The sequence below is a fragment of the Oncorhynchus clarkii genome, chromosome 33 (assembly GCF_045791955.1).
Source record: "Oncorhynchus clarkii lewisi isolate Uvic-CL-2024 chromosome 33, UVic_Ocla_1.0, whole genome shotgun sequence".
Classification (NCBI taxonomy): domain Eukaryota; kingdom Metazoa; phylum Chordata; class Actinopteri; order Salmoniformes; family Salmonidae; genus Oncorhynchus; species Oncorhynchus clarkii.
This window is the reverse complement of record NC_092179.1, coordinates 27,037,495-27,060,901: the sequence shown is the minus strand read 5'-3', so window position 1 is coordinate 27,060,901 and position 23,407 is coordinate 27,037,495. Positions and strand designations below refer to the sequence as shown.

At 43.5% G+C, this 23,407-nt stretch overlaps 1 protein-coding gene across 2 annotated transcripts in view; it reads left to right on the top strand.

The window, feature by feature from the left end:
• Positions 1 to 23,407, top strand: part of LOC139392697 (oxysterol-binding protein-related protein 8-like) — a 149,382-nt gene that overhangs the window by 52,557 nt on the left and 73,418 nt on the right. For both annotated transcript variants that reach the window (XM_071140870.1, XM_071140869.1), the window contains exon 4: positions 20,466 to 20,502. In XM_071140870.1, the coding sequence (XP_070996971.1) occupies positions 20,466 to 20,502 (37 nt within the window). The remainder of the gene's footprint in view (positions 1 to 20,465; positions 20,503 to 23,407) is intronic.

Genomic DNA, 23,407 nt, shown 5'->3' with positions numbered 1-23,407 from the left:
GTGGTGCTGACCAGGCTTGATGTAAATGGTTAGTCTGGTGGTGCTGACCAGGCTTGATGTAAATGGTTAGTCTGGTGGTGCTAACCAGGCTTGATGTAAATGGTTAGTCTGGTGGTGCTGACCAGGCTTGATGTAAATGGTTAGTCTGGTGGTGCTGACCAGGCTTGATGTAAATGGTTAGTCTGGTGGTGCTGACCAGGCTTGATGTAAATGGTTAGTCTGGTGGTGCTGACCAGGCTTGATGTAAATGGTTAGTCTGGTGGTGCTGACCAGGCTTGATGTAAATGGTTAGTCTGGTGGTGTTGACCAGGCTTGATGTAAATGGTTAGTCTGGTGGTGCTGACCAGGCTTGATGTAAATGGTTAGTCTGGTGGTGCTGACCAGGCTTGATGTAAATGGTTAGTCTGGTGGTGCTGACCAGGCTTGATGTAAATGGTTAGTCTGGTGGTGTTGACCAGGCTTGATGTAAATGGTTAGTCTGGTGGTGCTGACCAGGCTTGATGTAAATGGTTAGTCTGGTGGTGTTGACCAGGCTTGATGTAAATGGTTAGTCTGGTGGTGTTGACCAGGCTTGATGTAAATGGTTAGTCTGTTGGTGCTGACCAGGCTTGATGTAAATGGTTAGTCTGGTGCTGTTGACCAGGCTTGATGTAAATGGTTAGTCTGGTGCTGTTGACCAGGCTTGATGTAAATGGTTAGTCTGGTGGTGCTGACCAGGCTTGATGTAAATGGTTAGTCTGGTGGTGCTGACCAGGCTTGATGTAAATGGTTAGTCTGGTGGTGCTGACCAGGCTTGATGTAAATGGTTAGTCTGGTGGTGCTGACCAGGCTTGATGTAAATGGTTAGTCTGGTGGTGCTGACCAGGCTTGATGTAAATGGTTAGTCTGTTGGTGCTGACCAGGCTTGATGTAAATGGTTAGTCTGGTGGTGCTGACCAGGCTTGATGTAAATGGTTAGTCTGGTGGTGCTGACCAGGCTTGATGTAAATGGTTAGTCTGGTGGTGCTGACCAGGCTTGATGTAAATGGTTAGTCTGTTGGTGCTGACCAGGCTTGATGTAAATGGTTAGTCTGGCGGTGCTGACCAGGCTTGATGTAAATGGTTAGTCTGGCGGTGCTGACCAGGCTTGATGTAAATGGTTAGTCTGGTGGTGCTGACCAGGCTTGATGTAAATGGTTAGTCTGGTGGTGTTTACCAGGCTTCAATGCCTCTCCTGCCTTACTGCAGTGCCAGAGTGTTGACTTTGCAGTCGTGTGGATCGCTGACCCATGTGGATCCATTTGTCTAATGTTTGACAGAGAAGCTTCTTGAGTGTTTTTTCACGAGGCTGACAGCGGTAGTCTGGAAAGCACATGAACCTGCTGAGGGAGGGGTTTTGACTAGCGTTTAACTAGCGACCTCAGGCACAGTCTGTCTGCTTTGTTTGGCCTTCTGAGGTCGTTACCACAGCTCTAAATGTCCTGTTAGACCACATACACAGAATGGTCCTGGAAGGTGTTCACGGGGCCGTATGTATCAAGCTTCTTACAGTAGAAGAGCTGATCTAGGATCAGGTGCCTCCTGTCTACTGAGTGCAAACTTGAACGTTGTGAAAATTCTGTGCAACTTCCGGCGCACATTTACTATGAACACTGAGGCTGTACCCTCTTTAATCTACTTGTCTTTCAGACAAGGAGGTGAGTGAAAATGTTGTTTGATGCAAGAAACCACTTTACAAATTAAAATATATTTATATTCCCATACCATTATTACAAATGATACTACCTTTTACTTATTGGCTACTTAGCTCATTCAAGACCGTCTCAAAACACTTGTCCTTTTAACACATACAAAACAGTCCAGTTCAAAGTGAGTGGCACAGATCCATATATGGCAATGGCTATTTGCATGTAGGCCTACTGCAGTTCTGATTGGTTATGTCGCACAGGTCTATGTAGAGTAAGGGCCTGAGCCATACTGCAATAGAATCCTACTCCAATGCACTCTCCCGACAACTAAATCTCTTGCACAGTTAATTTTGCATGCTAAGTCTTGCATATTTTATTTTATTTTTCGGAATATTACATTGAAAGTGACCAATTGCATTGATTCGATCACATTTCCCACAGTATAGCAAAACGTTGACAGTGTTAACCAAAGGGGAATATAATGAGATGCCATTTGGGAAGGAGTCTTGCTACTTTGATGGGGTGTGTTTTCAGGCTCCGTTGCCAGCGTTCCATCACGCCCAAGTGGGCATGGAGAGACAAAGGAAGCACCACAGGAAGCAGTGGAAAGTGGTCAAGACTCTGAGCAAAGGATCCTGGGATAGATAGGGTCGATAGGCCCCCAACCAACATTCAATCAGAGCGGGCGGTGGAAACCTGACCAGCAGAGCCACGGGAATGTACATCAATCTAACACTCTCACCCGCTGGCACTCTCCAGTCCCTAAGAAACCTCTCTCTCGCTCTCTCACATGACTCCTACAATCTCCCAGAAAATATAGCATGCCCTCAAAGTTATTTATAACACCCAGGACATTAACCACGACAATAACAAGCTATTTTGACTTTGGCGAGCAGCACCGCTACTGATTAACCAAATGAAAGACACTTTGTCAGAAATGTCTTTCTACAAGCCACATCAGGACGAGTCCGTCAGATGGTTTCCATGTGTTTGATGATGTTGCGATCCCTCCATTCCAGACATCATTATGAGCTGTCCTCCCCTCACCAGCCTCTGAAAGCAGTACAAGTACAAGCTGTGCTGCTGGCCTTATTGCCTCCTTGTCCAGGAATGTTTACAGGAAGTTCATTACACATTAATGACACGAACCCAGAGGGGAACACTATCTGGCTGCAGGCATGTGATGACTGAGTCCTCCGTTCAGAGGCATGAGAAAGGCCAGGGCCTCTGGTGTTTCCAGCCACTCAGAAACTGAAGCACATGACCATTTTTATTAGAACCTCTTCTTTCATGTGATTTTAGAGGTGTTTAGGGACATTTTGGAATGAGAGAGACGGGAAGTGAACCAAGCCTTTCTGTGAGCCATACCGCCTTGTTAGGTATCCCTGCTCTGGATAGGGTGCACACTAGCTGTTGAGTGAAAATACTGATCTTGGGTCAGTTTTGCATTTTCCCCACTTATGGTTAAGGTTTGAATTGGGGGAGGGGACACTGATCCTAGATCTGTACCTAAGAGAAACTTAAAACCGGAGCATGCACAGTAATGGTGCCTGATAAACATTACTTGTTTAGTTTCCTTGATCCTGGACGAGCTCCAAATATGTTACGGCCCAAGTTATCTACGTTACAATACATGAACCACAAAACAAACCATTGGCCGATATGAAGAAACACCACACAACCCTGGCTGAGTAAGATGGATGCTCCTCTGGCTTTGCTCCCACACACACACACACTTTCTTCCCTGGAGGGACTCACACACCGTTAACTTGTACACAGCCCCTGGGAGGAAGAGTAGCCATGCCCTATCACTCTCACTGGGCTCTGCCGTAGCAAACAGCTGCTGATGACTGCAGTCTGCTGGTTGTAGCATTCTGTGTTGCTAGCGAACCCCGCACCTCTAGGTGCTTCATTTGACCTACCCCGCACCTCTAGCGCTTCATTTGACCTACCCCGCACCTCTAGCGCTTCATTTGACCTACCCTGCACCTCTAGCGCTTCATTTGACCTACCCCTCACCTCTAGTGCTTCATTTGACCTACCCCGCACCTCTAGCACTTCATTTGACCTACCCCTCACCTCTAAAGCTTAATTTGACCTACCCCGCACCTCTAGCGCTTCATTTGACCTACCCCTCACCTCTAGCGCTTCATTTGACCTACCCCTCACCTCTAGTGCTTCATTTGACCTACCCCGCACCTCTAGCGCTTCATTTGACCTACCCCTCACCTCTAAAGCTTCATTTGACCTACCCCGCACCTCTAGCGCTTCATTTGACCTACCCCGCACCTCTAGCGCTTCCTTTGACCTACCCCTCACCTCTAAAGCTTCATTTGACCTACCCCTCCCCTCTAAAGCTTCATTTGACCTACCCCTTCCCTCTAAAGCTTCATTTGACCTACCCCTCCCCTCTAAAGCTTCATTTGACCTACCCCTCCCCTCTAAAGCTTCATTTGACCTACCCCTCCCCTCTAAAGCTTAATTTTACCTACCCCTCCCCTCTAAAGCTTAATTTGACCTACCCCTCCCCTCTAAAGCTTCATTTGACCTACCCCTCCCCTCTAAAGCTTAATTTGACCTACCCCTCCCCTCTAAAGCTTCATTTGACCTACCCCTCCCCTCTAAAGCTTCATTTGACCTACCCCTCCCCTCTAAAGCTTCATTTGACCTACCCCTTCCCTCTAAAGCTTCATTTGACCTACCCCTCCCCTCTAAAGCTTCATTTGACCTACCCCTCCCCTCTAAAGCTTCATTTGACCTACCCCTCCCCTCTAAAGCTTCATTTGACCTACCCCTCCCCTCTAAAGCTTCATTTGACCTACCCCGCCCCTCTAAAGCCTCATTCCTACAGAGAAGAACTAGAAATGTTCCTTCCGTTTCTCTCTTTTTCTCTCGCTTTTCTTCTGTCTCACTTTTTCATCCTATTCCCAGTGTTTGGACTACTTCTGACCAGGCCCATATATAAATAGTGCACAATATAGGAGATAGGGTGCATCCTGGGCCACTGCTGATGAGAGTGAGGGGTGTGTCATTGGACGGTCCACCGTGGGTAGTCTAAGACGATTATACAATGGCTTTGTCCCAAATGCCACACTATTCCCTACAAAGTGCACTATATAGGAAGGAAATCGGGTGAGACGTATCAATCCTTAGATTAGATCAACTTTATCATCCCACCAGGGGGTCAAATAAAAAAACTAAAAACACAATACATAATGACTGAATGATGGGACAATAACATTCATATGAATAGTGCAATAGGCCACATCACTCCAAGTGTAAATCACCATTGTTGACATCATCATTGTTTACATCGCTCTATTGTTTACCTCGCTCTATTGTTAACCTCGCTCTATTGTTTACATCATTCTATTGTTTACATTGCTCTATTGTTTACCTCGCTATATGGTTTACCTTTCTCTATTGTTTACCTCGCTCTATTGTTTACATCACTCTAGTGTTTACCTCGCTCTATTGTTTACCTTACTCTATTGTTTACCTCACTCTATTGTTTACCTCGCTCTATTGTTTACCTTACTCTATTGTTTACCTCGCTCTATTGTTTACCTTACTCTATTGTTTACCTCACTCTATTGTTTACCTTACTCTATTGTTTACCTCACTCTATTGTTTACCTCACAATATTTGTTTACCTTGCTGTATTGTTTACATCGTTCCATGTTTACATTGCTCTAATGTTTACCTCGCTTTATTGTTTATCTCGCTCTGTTGTTTACCTCACTCTATTGTTTACCTCAATCTATTGTTTACCTCGCTCTATTGTTTACCACACTCTATTTACCTCACATTGCTCTATTGTTTACATCACTCTATTCTTTACCTCGCTCCATGTTTACATTGCTCTATTGTTCACCTCGCTCTATTGTTGACCTCACTCCATGTTTACATTGCTCTATTGTTTACCTCGCTCTATTGTTTACCTCGCTCTATTGTTTACATCACTCTATTTTTTACCTCGCTCTATTGTTTACATAGCTCCGCGTTTATATCGCTCCGTGTTTACATCACTCGATTGTTTGTTTACCTCACTCGATTGTTTACTTCGCTCTTTTGTTTACCTTTTTGTTGGCAGCCCTGTCTTTGACGGTATGAACATCTTACAGCGTGACATTTAAAGACTACCTCTCACACTGTCGGTGGATCATCTCTGTGTTGTTGTTGTAAAACCACTAGACTTGGCTTTCAGAAAAGATGTGGATCCTTAAGATACAGTGGAAAATGCCTCAGTGGGTGATCATACTGAACCAAGGGAAATGGGTCATAGATGTGCTCCGAGTCATGTTTAAACATGATGTAATATGCCATGGCGTTCTGTCTCACACAAGTGCCTGTTCATCTGTTCTGGGGCAGGATGGAGGAAAACAGTTCAAGCCTAAGCCCTGAGATATTCACTCTCTCCCTGTGCTTGGGAAAATGCTAGGCTTCACATCGGGATGAAATGTAAAGTTTAAAGAAAATGCTGTGGTGGAAGATAAAAAAAAGTCTAGAAGCTACAGGAATGTGTCTAAATAGTCTCCTCAAGCAACACCACAGGTAGAGATGATACTGTTTTCATGAGTAAGGTAACGTTGTCCCCAGGCCTAGACACTGATCTTGGGTCAGTTTTAAATTCACACTTATAGGAATTGGGGAAGGGGAAGCTGATCCTAGATCTGTACTGAGGGGAAACTCTGCTCAGTAATTCTTCAATATCACTCTCTCTTATTTGCTGCATTTCAGTAGATGATACATCCTAACAGAAAGGTTAACCCAATGAGTCCCACCGCGATGCCGGCACCATTTGGACTTCTAACCCCTTTTAAAGCTACAGACTTCTGGGTACCATTGGATTAGTAATTTTCTTCTGCATCCATTGGTACCAACCGTTAATTAGTCTGTGATTAACAGGGGCTGAGCTAGAGCGGTGTTTGTGAGACAAGATCTTTTTACAGGAACAACAGTCTGAATGGTTTGAGCAACAAACTATTAAAAGCTATCTAATAAAACGATTCTCACGACACGCACATGTAACATGTTTTGCTCTATGATGCTCACAAGCTACACAAGAGTGATTCATGGGTAATGGGCTCTTCTACGTAGAAGATCATAGGAAATCCCAGGACATACTGTCTATAATACTGTAATAAGCTCACATAGTCGCTGTCACAAACTCCACACAGTTGTCACTGACTAGTTGGATATTCATTTCCCACTGAGCAAACAGTTTCTGTACTTCCAGCTTCATATCAATTCTGATTTGGTCTGTTTTTTGCTTTGGCGGCCCTTGTTTTTTAAATTGTTTCTTTGTCAATAAAACTCATGAAGTTTGCCAAATTGTTTTGCGTTTTACATGTAGCCTTGGTTCTCCTGATATGTTGTTGTTGTTGTTGTTGTTAAACACTTCATTTTGATGCTAAATACACTGAATAAAATAGAAATGCAACCTGTACAGTGTTGGTACCATGTTTCATGAGCTGGAGAAAAGAAAATCCCAGAAATGTTCCATACGCACAAACAGCGTATTTCCCTCATATGTTGTGCACTAATTTGTTTACCTCCATGTCAGTGAGCATTTCTCCTTTGCCAAGATAATCCATCCACCTGACAGGTGTGGCATATCAAGAAGCTGATTAAACAGCATGCTAATTACCTTGTGCTGGGGACAATAAAAGGCCACTTTAAAATGTGCAGTTTTGTCACACAACACAATGCTACAAAACAGTCTCAAGTTTTGAGGGAGCGTGCAATTGGAATGCTGACTGCAGGAATGTCTACCAGAGCTGTTGCCAGAGAATTCCATGTTAATTTATCTACTATGAGCTGCCTCCAACGTCATTTTAGAGAATTTGGCAGTACTTCCAACCAGCCTCACAACTGCAGATCACGTGTTACTGAGGAGTAGTTGTGGGGGAAAAACACACTCTGATTTGCTGGGCCTGGCTCACCAGTAGGGTGGGCTAGGCTCCACAGTAGGGTGGGCTGGCTACCCAGTGGGTGGGCCTATGCCCTCCCAGGCCCACCAATGGCTGCGCCCCTTCCCAGTCATGTGATATCCATAGATTAGGGCCTAATACATTTATTCCATTGACTGATTTTCTTATAGAAACTGTAACTCAGTAAAATCTGGTAAATTGTTGCATGTTGCGTTGATATTTTTGTTCAGTATTTAAGGGCTGGACATGCAGATGAATGAGAAGCAGATTTGTTTTCTGGGGTCTGACTTTATTCAATATTTAATTAGGCATCTCTGGACTGATAGGGTTAACGACTGACTTTATTCAATATTTAATTAGGCATCTCTGGACTGATGGGGTTAACACCTGACTATATTTAATTAGGCATCTCTGGACTGATAGGGTTGACACCTGACTATATTTAATTAGGCATCTCTGGACTGATAGGGTTAACACCTGACTATATTTAATTAGGCATCTCTGGACTGATAGGGTTAACACCTGACTATATTTAATTAGGCATCTCTGGACTGATGGGGTTAACACCTGACTATATTTAATTAGGCATCTCTGGACTGATAGGGTTGACACCTGACTATATTTAATTAGGCATCTCTGGACTGATAGGGTTAACACCTGACTATATTTAATTAGGCATCTCTGGACTGATAGGGTTAACACCTGACTATATTTAATTAGGCATCTCTGGACTGATGGGGTTAACACCTGACTATATTTAATTAGGCATCTCTGGACTGATAGGGTTAACACCTGACTATATTTAATTAGGCATCTCTGGACTGATAGGGTTGACACCTGACTATATTTAATTAGGCATCTCTGGACTGATAGGGTTAACACCTGACTATATTCAATATTTAATTAGGCATCTCTGGACTGATAGGGTTAACACCTGACTATATTTAATTAGGCATCTCTGGACTGATAGGGTTAACACCTGACTATATTCAATATTTAATTAGGCATCTCTGGACTGATAGGGTTGACACCTGACTATATTTAATTAGGCATCTCTGGACTGATAGGGTTAACACCTGACTATATTCAATATTTAATTAGGCATCTCTGGACTGATAGGGTTGACACCTGACTATATTTAATTAGGCATCTCTGGACTGATAGGGTTAACGACTGACTTTATTCAATATTTAATTAGGCATCTCTGGACTGATAGGGTTAACACCTGACTATATTTAATTAGGCATCTCTGGACTGATAGGGTTGACACCTGACTATATTCAATATTTAATTAGGCATCTCTGGACTGATAGGGTTAACACCTGACTATATTTAATTAGGCATCTCTGGACTGATAGGGTTAACACCTGACTATATTTAATTAGGCATCTCTGGACTGATGGGGTTGACACCTGACTATATTTAATTAGGCATCTCTGGACTGATAGGGTTAACACCTGACTATATTTAATTAGGCATCTCTGGACTGATAGGGTTATCGACTGACTTTATTCAATATTTAATTAGGCATCTCTGGACTGATAGGGTTGACACCTGACTATATTTAATTAGGCATCTCTGGACTGATAGGGTTAACACCTGACTATATTCAATATTTAATTAGGCATCTCTGGACTGATAGGGTTGACACCTGACTATATTTAATTAGGCATCTCTGGACTGATAGGGTTAACACCTGACTATATTTAATTAGGCATCTCTGGACTGATAGGGTTGACACCTGACTATATTTAATTAGGCATCTCTGGACTGATAGGGTTATCGACTGACTTTATTCAATATTTAATTAGGCATCTCTGGACTGATAGGGTTGACACCTGACTATATTTAATTAGGCATCTCTGGACTGATAGGGTTAACACCTGACTATATTTAATTAGGCATCTCTGGACTGATAGGGTTAACACCTGACTATATTTAATTAGGCATCTCTGGACTGATAGGGTTGACACCTGACTATATTTAATTAGGCATCTCTGGACTGATAGGGTTAACACCTGACTATATTCAATATTTAATTAGGCATCTCTGGACTGATAGGGTTGACACCTGACTATATTTAATTAGGCATCTCTGGACTGATAGGGTTAACACCTGACTATATTTAATTAGGCATCTCTGGACTGATAGGGTTAACACCTGACTATATTTAATTAGGCATCTCTGGACTGATAGGGTTAACACCTGACTATATTTAATTAGGCATCTCTGGACTGATAGGGTTAACACCTGACTTTATTCAATATTTAATTAGGCATCTCTGGACTGATAGGGTTATCGACTGACTTTATTCAATATTTAATTAGGCATCTCTGGACTGATAGGGTTAACGACTGACTTTATTCAATATTTAATTAGGCATCTCTGGACTGATAGGGTTAACACCTGACTATATTTAATTAGGCATCTCTGGACTGATAGGGTTAACACCTGACTATATTTAATTAGGCATCTCTGGACTGATAGGGTTAACACCTGACTATATTCAATATTTAATTAGGCATCTCTGGACTGATAGGGTTGACACCTGACTATATTTAATTAGGCATCTCTGGACTGATAGGGTTAACACCTGACTATATTCAATATTTAATTAGGCATCTCTGGACTGATAGGGTTAACACCTGACTATATTTAATTAGGCATCTCTGGACTGATAGGGTTAACACCTGACTATATTTAATTAGGCATCTCTGGACTGATAGGGTTAACACCTGACTATATTCAATATTTAATTAGGCATCTCTGGACTGATAGGGTTAACACCTGACTATATTTAATTAGGCATCTCTGGACTGATAGGGTTAACACCTGACTATATTTAATATTTAATTAGGCATCTCTGGACTGATAGGGTTAACACCTGACTTTATTCAATAACACTTCATCTCTGGACTGATAGGGTTAACACCTGACTATATTTAATTAGGCATCTCTGGACTGATAGGGTTAACACCTGACTATATTCAATATTTAATTAGGCATCTCTGGACTGATAGGGTTAACACCTGACTATATTCAATATTTAATTAGGCATCTCTGGACTGATAGGGTTAACACCTGACTTTATTCAATATTTAATTTGTCATCTCTGGACTGATAGGGTTAACACCTGACTATATTTAATATTTAATTTGTCATCTCTGGACTGATAGGGTTAACACCTGACTATATTTAATATTTCATTTGTCATCTCTGGACTGATAGGGTTAACAACGGACTTTATTCAATATTTAATTTGGCATCTGTCTGTGTCGGCACAGAATGTTGTTATTCTGCTTATCTCTGCAGGGGAAATCTTGGTTCCGCATCCTAACCCACTTTTCCTAAAAGGCACGCTGCTCCCTTTATAGTGCACTACTTATAGTGCACTACCATATGGATCCTGGTCAAAAGTAGTGCACTATATATGAAATAGAATGCTGTTTTGGACACAGTACTATTTATGACATTTCTTTCCTCCCCTGGCGGTCACTGAACCCCCCCCTCCCTCTTCAGATGAAAGCTTGAAAAACAGACATAGAAAATGGCACCGTGTCTGGGAAAATATGGCTTTCATGTTTTCTCTCTCACATCATATCAGGCAGGAACAAGCTTTCACTTCAGAATGAGATGGGGTGTGATTCTAGACAGATGTAATGGGTCTATTGTGGATTACTCATATACGGTAGTGCATTGACAGTATCAGGCCTGTTGTATTGTACATATGGGATCTGAATATATTGGCAACACCATAAGCTCATTTATATAGATCCCACAGTGTTATTTATATAGAGCCCACAGCATTATTTATTTAGAGCCCACAGCATTATTTATATAAAGCCCACAGCGTTATTTATATAGAGCCCACAGCGTTATTTATATAGAGCCCACGGTGTTATTTACTATGTTCTGTAGGGGGAGAGAAGCAGGACCCTTACTATGTCCTGCAGGGGGAGAGCAGCAGGCACCCTTACTATGTCCTGTAGGGGGAGAGCAGCAGGCACCCTGACTACATCCTGTAGTGGGAGAGCAGCAGGCACCCTGACTATGTCTTGCAGTGGGAGAGCAGCAGGCACCCTTACTATGTCTTGCAGTGGGAGAGCAGCAGGCACCCTTACTCTGTCCTGCAGTGGGAGAGCAGCAGGCACCCTTACTCTGTCTTGCAGTGGGAGAGCAGCAGGCACCCTTACTCTGTCCTGCAGTGGGAGAACAGCAGGCACCCTTACTATGTCCTGCAGTGGGAGAGCAGCAGGCACCCTTACTATGTCCTGCAGTGGGAGAGCAGCAGGCACCATTAGTATGCCCTGCAGTGGGAGAGCAGCAGGCACCATTAGTATGCCCTGCAGTGGGAGAGCAGCAGGCACCATTAGTATGTCCTGCAGTGGGAGAGCAGCAGGCACCATTAGTATGCCCTGCAGTGGGAGAGCAGAAGGCACCATTAGTATGTCCTGCAGTGGGAGAGCATCAGGCATCATTAGTATGTCCTGCAGTGGGAGAGCAGCAGGCACCATTAGTATGTCCTGCAGTGGGAGAGCAGCAGGCACCATTAGTATGCCCTGCAGTGGGAGAGCAGCAGGCACTATTAGTATGCCCTGCAGTGCCGCTCTAGCCTTTTTCAGACAGAGGATGTGAATTGTTGTTGGCAGGGTGGCCAAAGACAAGTCTCTGGGTGCATCCCTAGTAATAATTTTAATAATACTACTACTACTAATACTAATAATAATACTGCTAATAATAATACTAATAATTCTACCACTAATAATAATAATACTGCTAATAATAATACTAATAATTCTACCACTAATAATAATAATACTGCTAATAATAATAATACTGCTAATAATACTACTACTACTACTAATAATAATAATAATAATACTGCTAATAATAATACTACTACTACCACTAATAATAATACTGCTAATAATAATACTACTACTACCACTAATAATAATACTGCTAATAATAATACTAATAATTCTACCACTAATAATACTGCTAATAATAATAATACTGCGAATAATACTACTACTACTACTACTAATAATAATAATAATACTGCTAATAATAATACTACTACTACCACTAATAATAATACTGCTAATAATAGTAATACTACTACTACTACTACTAATAATAATAATACTGCTAATAATAATACTACTACTACCACTAATAATAATAATACTGCTAATAATAATAATTTGGTGGGTGCTGATATTTGTCCTGTTTCACAAGTGTGTATTATACTCATGGGTGAATTGCGTATAAGACACCCTTGGAGAGTAGGGTCACGGCCAGGGTCAGCCATCCTCAACGGTGACCCTGGAGCAATTATATAGAGAATAGGGCACTATATAGAGAATAGGGTGCCATTTGGGACATAAACTTGATCCAAACAGTGTTATGTGAATGGGAAGTGTTTCAGTTGATACAGTTCTGTCCATGTTTAGTATGGATCATTGTCTGATGTGGTCGGTTCAGAGAAAATTCTTATTTCCTATTTCATGTCTGATTAGAATGGAAGTTACGATGGTGTTCATTAGGGAACCCCGTAGCAAAATGTTTTGCATCGGAAAACAAAAAACGAATAATGTCTTATTGGACAAGTTTAGTTGCTACTGCCCATTTAAACTTTGTTTCGGGCTGTTTTCTTCTGTTTCGTGCCTTATAAACGTGACCCGGGTCATGATGTTCCCCCAGACCCCTGTGATAGTCTATATTGAGAAATCTGTTTTTTTTTACCAAGTTCTTAAAGGCTTTTTAACCTGGAAAACAGGTCAGAGGAAGTGTTTGACAAGGTGCCAAGGCAAGCAGATGTGTATCTGTGATCTATCCATCACCCCTCCCTCTAAATTAATCATCCATCACTCCTCTCTCTAAATTAATCATCCATCACTCCTCTAAATGTATCATCCATCACCCCTCTCTCTAAATGAATCATCCATCACTCCTCTCTCTAACTGTATCATCCATCACTCCTCTTTCTAAATGAATCATCCATCACCCCTCTCTCTAAATTAATCATCCATCACTCCTCTCTATAACTGTATCATCCATCACTCCTCTCTCTAACTGTATCATCCATCACCCCTCTCTATAACTGTATCATCCATCACCCCTCTCTATAACTGCATCATCCATCACTCCTCTCTATAACTGTATCATCCATCACCCCTTTCTAACTGTATCATCCATCACTCCTCTCTATAACTGTATCATCCATCACTCCTCTCTCTAACTGTATCATCCATCACTCCTCTCTCTAACTGTATCATCCATCACCCCTCTCTCTAACTGTATCATCCATCACCCCTCTCTATAACTGTATCATCCATCACTCCTCTCTATAACTGTATCATCCATCACTCCTCTCTATAACTGTATCATCCATCACTCCTCTCTATAACTGTATCATCCATCACCCCTCTCTCTAAATGAATCATCCATCACTCCTCTCTATAACTGTATCATCCATCACTCCTCTTTCTAAATGAATCATCCATCACCCCTCTCTCTAAATTAATCATCCATCACTCCTCTCTATAACTGTATCATCCATCACTCCTCTCTCTAACTGTATCATCCATCACCACTCTCTATAACTGTATCATCCATCACTCCTCTCTCTAACTGTATCATCCATCACTCCTCTCTATAACTGTATCATCCATCACTCCTCTCTAACTGTATCATCCATCACTCCTCTCTATAACTGTATCATCCATCACTCCTCTCTCTAACTGTATCATCCATCACCCCTCTCTCTAACTGTATCATCCATCACCCCTCTCTATAACTGTATCATCCATCACTCCTCTCTATAACTGTATCATCCATCACTCCTCTCTATAACTGTATCATCCATCACTCCTCTCTATAACTGTATCATCCATCACTCCTCTAACTGTATCATCCATCACTCCTCTCTCTAACTGTATCATCCATCACTCCTCTCTATAACTCTATCATCCATCACTCCTTTCTATAACTGTATCATCCATCACTCCTCTCTATAACTGTATCACCATCACCCCTCTCTATAACTGTATCATCCATCACTCCTCTCTCTAAATGTATCATCCATCACTCCTCTCTATAACTGTATCATCCATCACTCCTCTAACTGTATCATCCATCACCCCTCTCTATAACTGTATCATCCATCACTCCTCTCTCTAAATGTATCATCCATCACCCCTCTCTATAACTGTATCATCCATCTCTCCTCCCTCTAACTGTATCATCCATCACTCCTCCCTCTAACTGTATCATCCATCACCCCTCTAACTGTATCATCCATCACCCCTCTCTATATCTGTATCATCCATCACTCCTCTCTAACTGTATCATCCATCACCCCTCTCTATAACTGTATCATCCATCACCCCTCTCTATAACTGTATCATCCATCACTCCTCTCTATAACTGTATCATCCATCACCCCTCTAACTGTATCATCCATCACTCCTCTCTATAACTGTATCATCCATCACTCCTCTCTATAACTGTATCATCCATCACTTCTCTCTATAACTGTATCATCCATCACTCCTCTATAACTGTATCATCCATCACTCCTCTCTATAACTGTATCATCCATCACTCCTCTCTATAACACTATCGTTAACCACAAGACGTATTTTTAACTCCTCTTAGCTGGCCTTGTGCTTTATCACTAAACAGGTAGTTGATGGGACTGACTGATCATGTATCAAAGACAATGTACTCACCACTCAGTCAGTTTTGATTGAATTAAAAATCCCAATCTAAGGCCGCTTGCCTCTAAAGCTTTATTAATCAAAGCAGAGCCACCCCTCACCTTTCTCTAATCAGCTCTCCTTGTATGGGTCCTGGTCAACAATAGTGCTCTATAATGGTAATGGGATGCCATTAGGGACACAGCCTCAGTGTACATACTCTCAACCTATTACAGCACAGCTGTGGCCTCTCCCTGAGGCCAGAGCCAATGGAATGCACCAGTTGCTATTTGTTCTCTTGACTGGCAGGGATGGGGGCGACAGGAGACACGCCCAACCCGCCCACCCAGTGCTGTGTGTTGTCTCTGGATGATCCCTCCTCATCCCTGGTACTCCTGTAATCTCTGCTAATCCAGGCTGCTCCCGGTGTGTGTGGACTGTGGTCGGCGTCACTGGTGTGTGTGGACTGTGGTCGGCGTCACTGGTGTGTGTGGACTGTGGTCGGCGTCACTGGTGTGTGTGGACTGTGGTCGGCGTCACTGGTGTGTGTGCGTGCATGTGTTAATATGTCACTGGGTGTTCTGTTACCCCACCCCTTCTGGTGACCTGAGCAGACTCCTCCTCATCCATTCAGTCACCATGCTGTTGTCAGTATGGTATTGTGATCTGTTGTCAGTATGGTGTTATGTTAGCCCACCCCTTCTGGTGACCTGAGCAGACTCCTCCTCATCCATTCAGTCACCATGCTGTTGTCAGTATGGTATTGTGATCTGTTGTCAGTATGGTGTTATGTTACCCCACCCCTTCTGGTGACCTGAGCAGACTCCTCCTCATCCATTCAGTCACCATGCTGTTGTCAGTATGGTATTGTGATCTGTTGTCAGTATGGTGTTATGTTACCCCACCCCTTCTGGTGACCTGAGCAGACTCCTCCTCATCCATTCAGTCACCATGCTGTTGTCAGTATGGTATTGTGATCTGTTGTCAGTATGGTGTTATGTTACCCCACCCCTTCTGGTGACCTGAGCAGACTCCTCCTCATCCATTCAGTCACCATGCTGTTGTCAGTATGGTATTGTGATCTGTTGTCAGTATGGTGTTGTCAGTATGGTGTTGTGGTCTGTTGTCAGTATGGTGTTGTCAGTATGGTGTTGTGATCTGTTGTCAGTATGGTGTTGTCAGTATGGTGTTGTGGTCTGTTGTCAGTATGGTGTTATGTTACCCCACCCCTTCTGGTGACCTGAGCAGACTCCTCCTCATCCATTCAGTCACCATGCTTTTGTCAGTATGGTATTGTGATCTGTTGTCAGTATGGTGTTGTCAGTATGGTGTTGTGGTCTGTTGTCAGTATGGTGTTGTGGTCTGTTGTCAGTATGGTGTTATGTTACCCCACCCCTTCTGGTGACCTGAGCAGACTCCTCCTCATCCATTCAGTCACCATGCTTTTGTCAGTATGGTATTGTGATCTGTTGTCAGTATGGTGTTGTCAGTATGGTGTTGTGGTCTGTTGTCAGTATGGTGTTGTCAGTATGGTGTTGTGATCTGTTGTCAGTATGGTGTTGTGGTCTGTTGTCAGTATGGTGTTGTGGTCTGTTGTCAGTATGGTGTTGTGGTCTGTTGTCAGTATGGTGTTGTCAGTATGGTGTTGTGGTCTGTTGTCAGTATGGTGTTGTGGTCTGTTGTCAGTATGGTGTTGTGGTCTGTTGTCAGTATGGTGTTGTGGTCTGTTGTCAGTATGGTGTTGTGATCTGTTGTCAGTATGGTGTTGTGGTCTGTTGTCAGTATGGTGTTGTGGTCTGTTGTCAGTATGGTGTTGTGGTCTGTTGTCAGTATGGTGTTGTGATCTGTTGTCAGTATGGTGTTGTGGTCTGTTGTCAGTATGGTGTTGTGGTCTGTTGTCAGTATGATGTTGTCAGTATGGTGTTATGGTCTGTTGTCAGTATGGTGTTGTGGTCTGTTGTCAGTATGGTGTTGTCAGTATGGTGTTGTGGTCTGTTGTCAGTATGGTGTTGTGATCTGTTGTCAGTATGGTGTTGTGGTCTGTTGTCAGTATGGTGTTGTGGTCTGTTGTCAGTATGGTGTTGTGGTCTGTTGTCAGTATGGTGTTGTCAGTATGGTGTTGTGGTCTGTTGTCAGTATGGTGTTGTGGTCTGTTGTCAGTATGGTGTTGTGGTCTGTTGTCAGTATGGTGTTGTGGTCTGTTGTCAGTATGGTGTTGTGATCTGTTGTCAGTATGGTGTTGTGGTCTGTTGTCAGTATGGTGTTGTGGTCTGTTGTCAGTATGGTGTTGTGGTCTGTTGTCAGTATGGTGTTGTGATCTGTTGTCAGTATGGTGTTGTGGTCTGTTGTCAGTATGGTGTTGTGGTCTGTTGTCAGTATGGTGTTGTCAGTATGGTGTTGTGGTCTGTTGTCAGTATGGTGTTGTGGTCTGTTGTCAGTATGGTGTTGTCAGTATGGTGTTGTGGTCTGTTGTCAGTATAGTGTTGTGGTCTGTTGTCAGTATGGTGTTGTGGTCTGTTGTCAGTATGGTGTTGTGATCTGTTGTCAGTATGGTGTTGTGGTCTGTTGTCAGTATGGTGTTGTGATCTGTTGTCAGTATGGTGTTGTGGTCTGTTGTCAGTATGGTGTTGTGGTCTGTTGTCAGTATGGTGTTGTGGTCTGTTGTCAGTATGGTGTTGTGGTCTGTTGTCAGTATGGTGTTGTCAGTATGGTGTTGTGGTCTGTTGTCAGTATGGTGTTGTGGTCTGTTGTCAGTATGGTGTTGTGGTCTGTTGTCAGTATGGTGTTGTGGTCTGTTGTCAGTATGGTGTTGTGATCTGTTGTCAGTATGGTGTTGTGGTCTGTTGTCAGTATGGTGTTGTGGTCTGTTGTCAGTATGGTGTTGTGGTCTGTTGTCAGTATGGTGTTGTGATCTGTTGTCAGTATGGTGTTGTGGTCTGTTGTCAGTATGGTGTTGTGGTCTGTTGTCAGTATGATGTTGTCAGTATGGTGTTATGGTCTGTTATCAGTATGGTGTTGTGGTCTGTTGTCAGTATGGTGTTGTCAGTATGGTGTTGTGGTCTGTCTGTTGTCAGTATGGTGTTGTGATCTGTTGTCAGTATGGTGTTGTGGTCTGTTGTCAGTATGGTGTTGTGGTCTGTTGTCAGTATGGTGTTGTCAGTATGGTGTTGTGGTCTGTTGTCAGTATGGTGTTGTGGTCTGTTGTCAGTATGGTGTTGTGGTCTGTTGTCAGTATGGTGTTGTGGTCTGTTGTCAGTATGGTGTTGTGATCTGTTGTCAGTATGGTGTTGTGGTCTGTTGTCAGTATGGTGTTGTGGTCTGTTGTCAGTATGGTGTTGTGGTCTGTTGTCAGTATGGTGTTGTGATCTGTTGTCAGTATGGTGTTGTGGTCTGTTGTCAGTATGGTGTTGTGGTCTGTTGTCAGTATGGTGTTGTCAGTATGGTGTTGTGGTCTGTTGTCAGTATGGTGTTGTGGTCTGTTGTCAGTATGGTGTTGTCAGTATGGTGTTGTGGTCTGTTGTCAGTATAGTGTTGTGGTCTGTTGTCAGTATGGTGTTGTGGTCTGTTGTCAGTATGGTGTTGTGGTCTGTTGTCAGTATGGTGTTGTGGTCTGTTGTCAGTATGGTGTTGTCAGTATGGTGTTGTGGTCTGTTGTCAGTATGGTGTTGTGGTCTGTTGTCAGTATGGTGTTGTGGTCTGTTGTCAGTATGGTGTTGTGATCTGTTGTCAGTGTGGTGTTGTAATCTGCTGTCAGTGGGGTGTTGTGATCTGCTGTCAGTGTGGTGTTGTGGTCTGTTGTCAATATGGTGTTGTGATCTGCATAGTGTTGTCAGTATGGTGTTGTGATCTGTTGTCAGTATGGTGTTGTGGTCTGTTGTCAGTATGGTGTTGTGGTCTGTTGTCAGTATGGTGTTGTGATCTGTTGTCAGTGTGGTGTTGTGGTCTGTTGTCAGTGTGGTGTTGTGATCTGTTGTCAGTATGGTGTTGTGATCTGCATAGTGTTGTCAGTATGGTGTTGTGATCTGTTGTCAGTATGGTGTTGTGATCTGCATAGTGTTGTCAGTGTGGTGTTGTTATCTGTTGTCAGTATGGTGTTATGGTCTGTTGTCAGTATGGTGTTGTGATCTGCATAGTGTTGTCAGTGTGGTGTTGTGATCTGCATAGTGTTGTCAGTGTGGTGTTGTGGTCTGTTGTCAGTAGGGTGTTGTGGTCTGTTGTCAGTAGGGTGTTGTCAGTGTGGTGTTGTTATCTGTTGTCAGTATGGTGTTGTGGTCTGTTGTCAGTGTGGTGTTGTGATCTGTTGTCAGTATGGTGTTGTGATCTGCATAGTGTTGTCAGTGTGGTGTTGTTATCTGTTGTCAGTATGGTGTTATGGTCTGTTGTCAGTATGGTGTTGTGATCTGCATAGTGTTGTCAGTGTGGTGTTGTGATCTGCATAGTGTTGTCAGTGTGGTGTTGTGGTCTGTTGTCAGTAGGGTGTTGTGGTCTGTTGTCAGTAGGGTGTTGTCAGTGTGGTGTTGTTGTATGTTGTCGGTATGGTGTTGTGGTCTGTTGTCAGTAGGGTGTTGTGGTCTGTTGTCAGTAGGGTGTTGTGGTCTGTTGTCAGTGGGGTGTTGTCAGTAGGGTGTTGTGGTCTGTTGTCAGTAGGGTGTTGTCAGTAGGGTGTTGTGGTCTGTTGTCAGTAGGGTGTTGTGGTCTGTTGTCAGTAGGCTGTTGTGGTTTTATTTTTTTTTACTAACGTCTGTTCTCCTTTTTTGTCTTGTCTTCTTCTTTTTCATCATCCTCTGTTTCTGCTGCTGTGTCCTTCACCACCACCACTGCTGCACACAAACTGACCAACATCACTCTGGTCACCTTGACCCCTTGACTACCTGGATGGACTCCCTACCCCCTCCCCTTTCCCCCTCTTTCTGTCATCTCTCTCTCTCTCGCTCCCCATCTCTCTCTCTCGCTCCCCATCTCTCTCTCGCTCCCCATCTCTCTCTCGCTCCCCATCTCTCTCTCGCTCCCCATCTCTCAATCTCTCCCAACTCTCGCTCTCACCCATCTCTCTCTCTCGCTCCCCATCTCTCAATCTCACCCAACTCTCACTCCCCATCTCACTCCCCATCTCTCTCTCTCCCCCATCTCTGTCTACCTGTCCCCACCCTTCTCCATACCAGCTCCATGCAGAGATCAGAGAACACCCCACCACATCAGGTAAGCCACTGACCTTTGAAAGGGACAGGAAGGGGTGAGGAGGCGGGAGAGGCGGGGTGAGGCAGAGGTGAGGCAGGGGTGAGAGGGCTCACGGGGGGCAACAGGCTCACGTCCTCCAACTCAACACCTCAACAGGACAGGGATGCATTGAAAGGTCGTGTTACAGTAGCCAGTAGTTTGTGTTTACCTTAAACGAATGTCATGAATTCCAAGTTATAGGAAAGGATTTCTCTGGCTAGGCCAAAAGTTTGGAGTGGGTGAAAGTTGTCTGTAACTATGACATTGTTCATCACATGTATGGCTGAACAGTGCTGATCTAGTTGCACACTGACTTTATGGTTCTACAGTACCATGTTTTGGTGAGCCACAATATTTCCAATAGTCACTGACTCACTGAAATGTCACTTACAGTTGTTGAGTTCACTATCTAGGCCTACGGCTGGCTGTGTCTCGTATGTCTGACTTTCTTAGTGATGGCGTTGACTTTCTTAGGGATGGCGTTGACTTTCTTAGGGATGGCGTTGACTTTCTTAGTGATGGCGTTGACTTTCTTAGTGATGGCGTTGACTTTCTTAGGGATGGCGTTGACTTTCTTAGGGATGGCGTTGACTTTCTTAGGGATGGCGTTGACTCTCTTAGGGATGGCGTTGACTCTCTTAGGGATGGCGTTGACTTTCTTAGGGATGGCGTTGACTTTCTTAGGGATGGCGTTGACTTTCTTAGGGATGGCGTTGACTTTCTTAGGGATGGTGTTGACTTTCTTAGTGATGGCGTTGAATTTCTTAGGGATGGCGTTCACTTTCTTAGGCATGGCGTTGATTTTCTTAGGGATGGCGTTGACTTTCTTAGGGATGGCGTTGAGTTTGCTAGGGGTGGCGTTGAGTTTCCTAGGCGTTGAGTTTCCTAGGGGTGCCATAGCAACGGGTATACAGAGATGAGCAGTTTACAGAGGAGTCGAGAGTGAGGTGATGTGTCCTATAAAGAGCAATGGTGGCAAATCTGATGGCCGAATGGTAAAGAACATCTAGCTGCTCGAGAACATCCTGCCGACTGGTGCACTGTAACAGTAGACTGCTGTACTAAGACTCACTGGAAACCTTATTGACTGGACTGTAACAGTAGACTGCTTCACTGTAACAGTAGACTGCTTCACTGTAACAGTGGACTGCTTCACTGTAACAGTAGACTGCTTCACTGTAACAGTAGCCTGCTGTACTAAGACTCACTGGAAACCTTATTGACTGGTGGACTGTAACAGTAGACTGCTTCACTGTAACAGTGGACTGCTTCACTGTAACAGTGGACTGCTTCACTGTAACAGTGGACTGCTTCACTGTAACAGTGGACTGCTTCACTGTAACAGTGGACTGCTTCACTGTAACAGTGGACTGCTGTCCAAAGACTCACTGGAAACCTTATTGACTAGTGGACTGTAACAGTAGACTGCTTCACTGTAACAGTAGACTGCTTCACTGTAACAGTAGACTGCTTCACTGTAACAGTAGACTGCTGTACTAAGACTCACTGGAAACCTTATTGACTAGTAGACTGTAACAGTAGACTGCTTCACTGTAACAGTAGCCTGCTTCACTGTAACAGTGGACTGCTGTACTAAGACTCACTGTAAACCTTATTGACTAGTGGACTGTAACAGTAGACTGCTTCACTGTAACAGTAGACTGCTTCACTGTAACAGTGGACTGCTTCACTGTAACAGTGGACTGCTTCACTGTAACAGTGGACTGCTTCACTGTAACAGTGGACTGCTGTACAAAGACTCACTGGAAACCTTATTGACTAGTGGACTGTAACAGAAGACAGCTTCACTGTAACAGTAGCCTGCTTCACTGTAACAGTAGCCTGCTGTACTAAGACTCACTGTAAACCTTATTGACTAGTGGACTGTAACAGTAGACTGCTTCACTGTAACAGTGGACTGCTTCACTGTAACAATGGACTGCTTCACTGTAACAGTGGACTGCTTCACTGTAACAGTAGACTGCTGTACTAAGACTCACTGGAAACCTTAGAGTGCATTTTCCCTTTAAGAGCGCTACTAGATGGTTTCTCTGTGGATTTTCCCTTTAAGTGCGCTACTCGATAGTTTCTCTGTGCGTTTTTCCTTTAAGAGCGCTACTCGATAGTTTCTCTGTGGGTTTTCCCTTTAAGAGCGCTACTCGATGGTTTCTCTGTGCATTTTCCCTTTAAGAGCGCTACTCGATAGTTTCTCTGTGGGGTTTCCCTTTAAGAGCGCTACTAGATGGTTTCTCTGTGCATTTTCCCTTTAAGAGCGCTACTCGATAGTTTCTCTGTGCATTTTCCCTTTAAGAGCGCTACTAGATGGTTTCTCTGTGCATTTTCCCTTTAAGAGCGCTACTAGATGGTTTCTCTGTGCATTTTCCCTTTAAGAGCGCTACTCGATAGTTTCTCTGTGCATTTTCCCTTTAAGAGCGCTACTAGATGGTTTCTCTGTGCATTTTCCCTTTAAGAGCGCTACTAGATGGTTTCTCTGTGCATGTTCCCTTTAAGAGCGCTACTAGATGGTTTCTCTGTGCATTTTCCTTTTAAGAGCGCTACTAGGCACAATGTGTTCTCTACCTAGGATGTTATTCATTAATTATGCTGTGTGTGCTTCACATACACTAAACCAAATCTCGTTAACCCTTTGCCATAGAGTTAAGAAGTGTTCGTACTTTACTGAGATATTCTCTGCATTAATATGTTATAACGCTGCAGGGTGACGTTTCCACTAGGTACAGATCTAGGATCAGCTTACCCTCCCCCAATCCTAACCTTAACCGTTAGTGGGGAAAATGCAACTCTAGGTGCAACTTCACCCTACTCCTCGTTAGATGGAAACTTTGCAGCCGTGCCACTAGAGGGCACCGTGTCGTCATCATCTGTC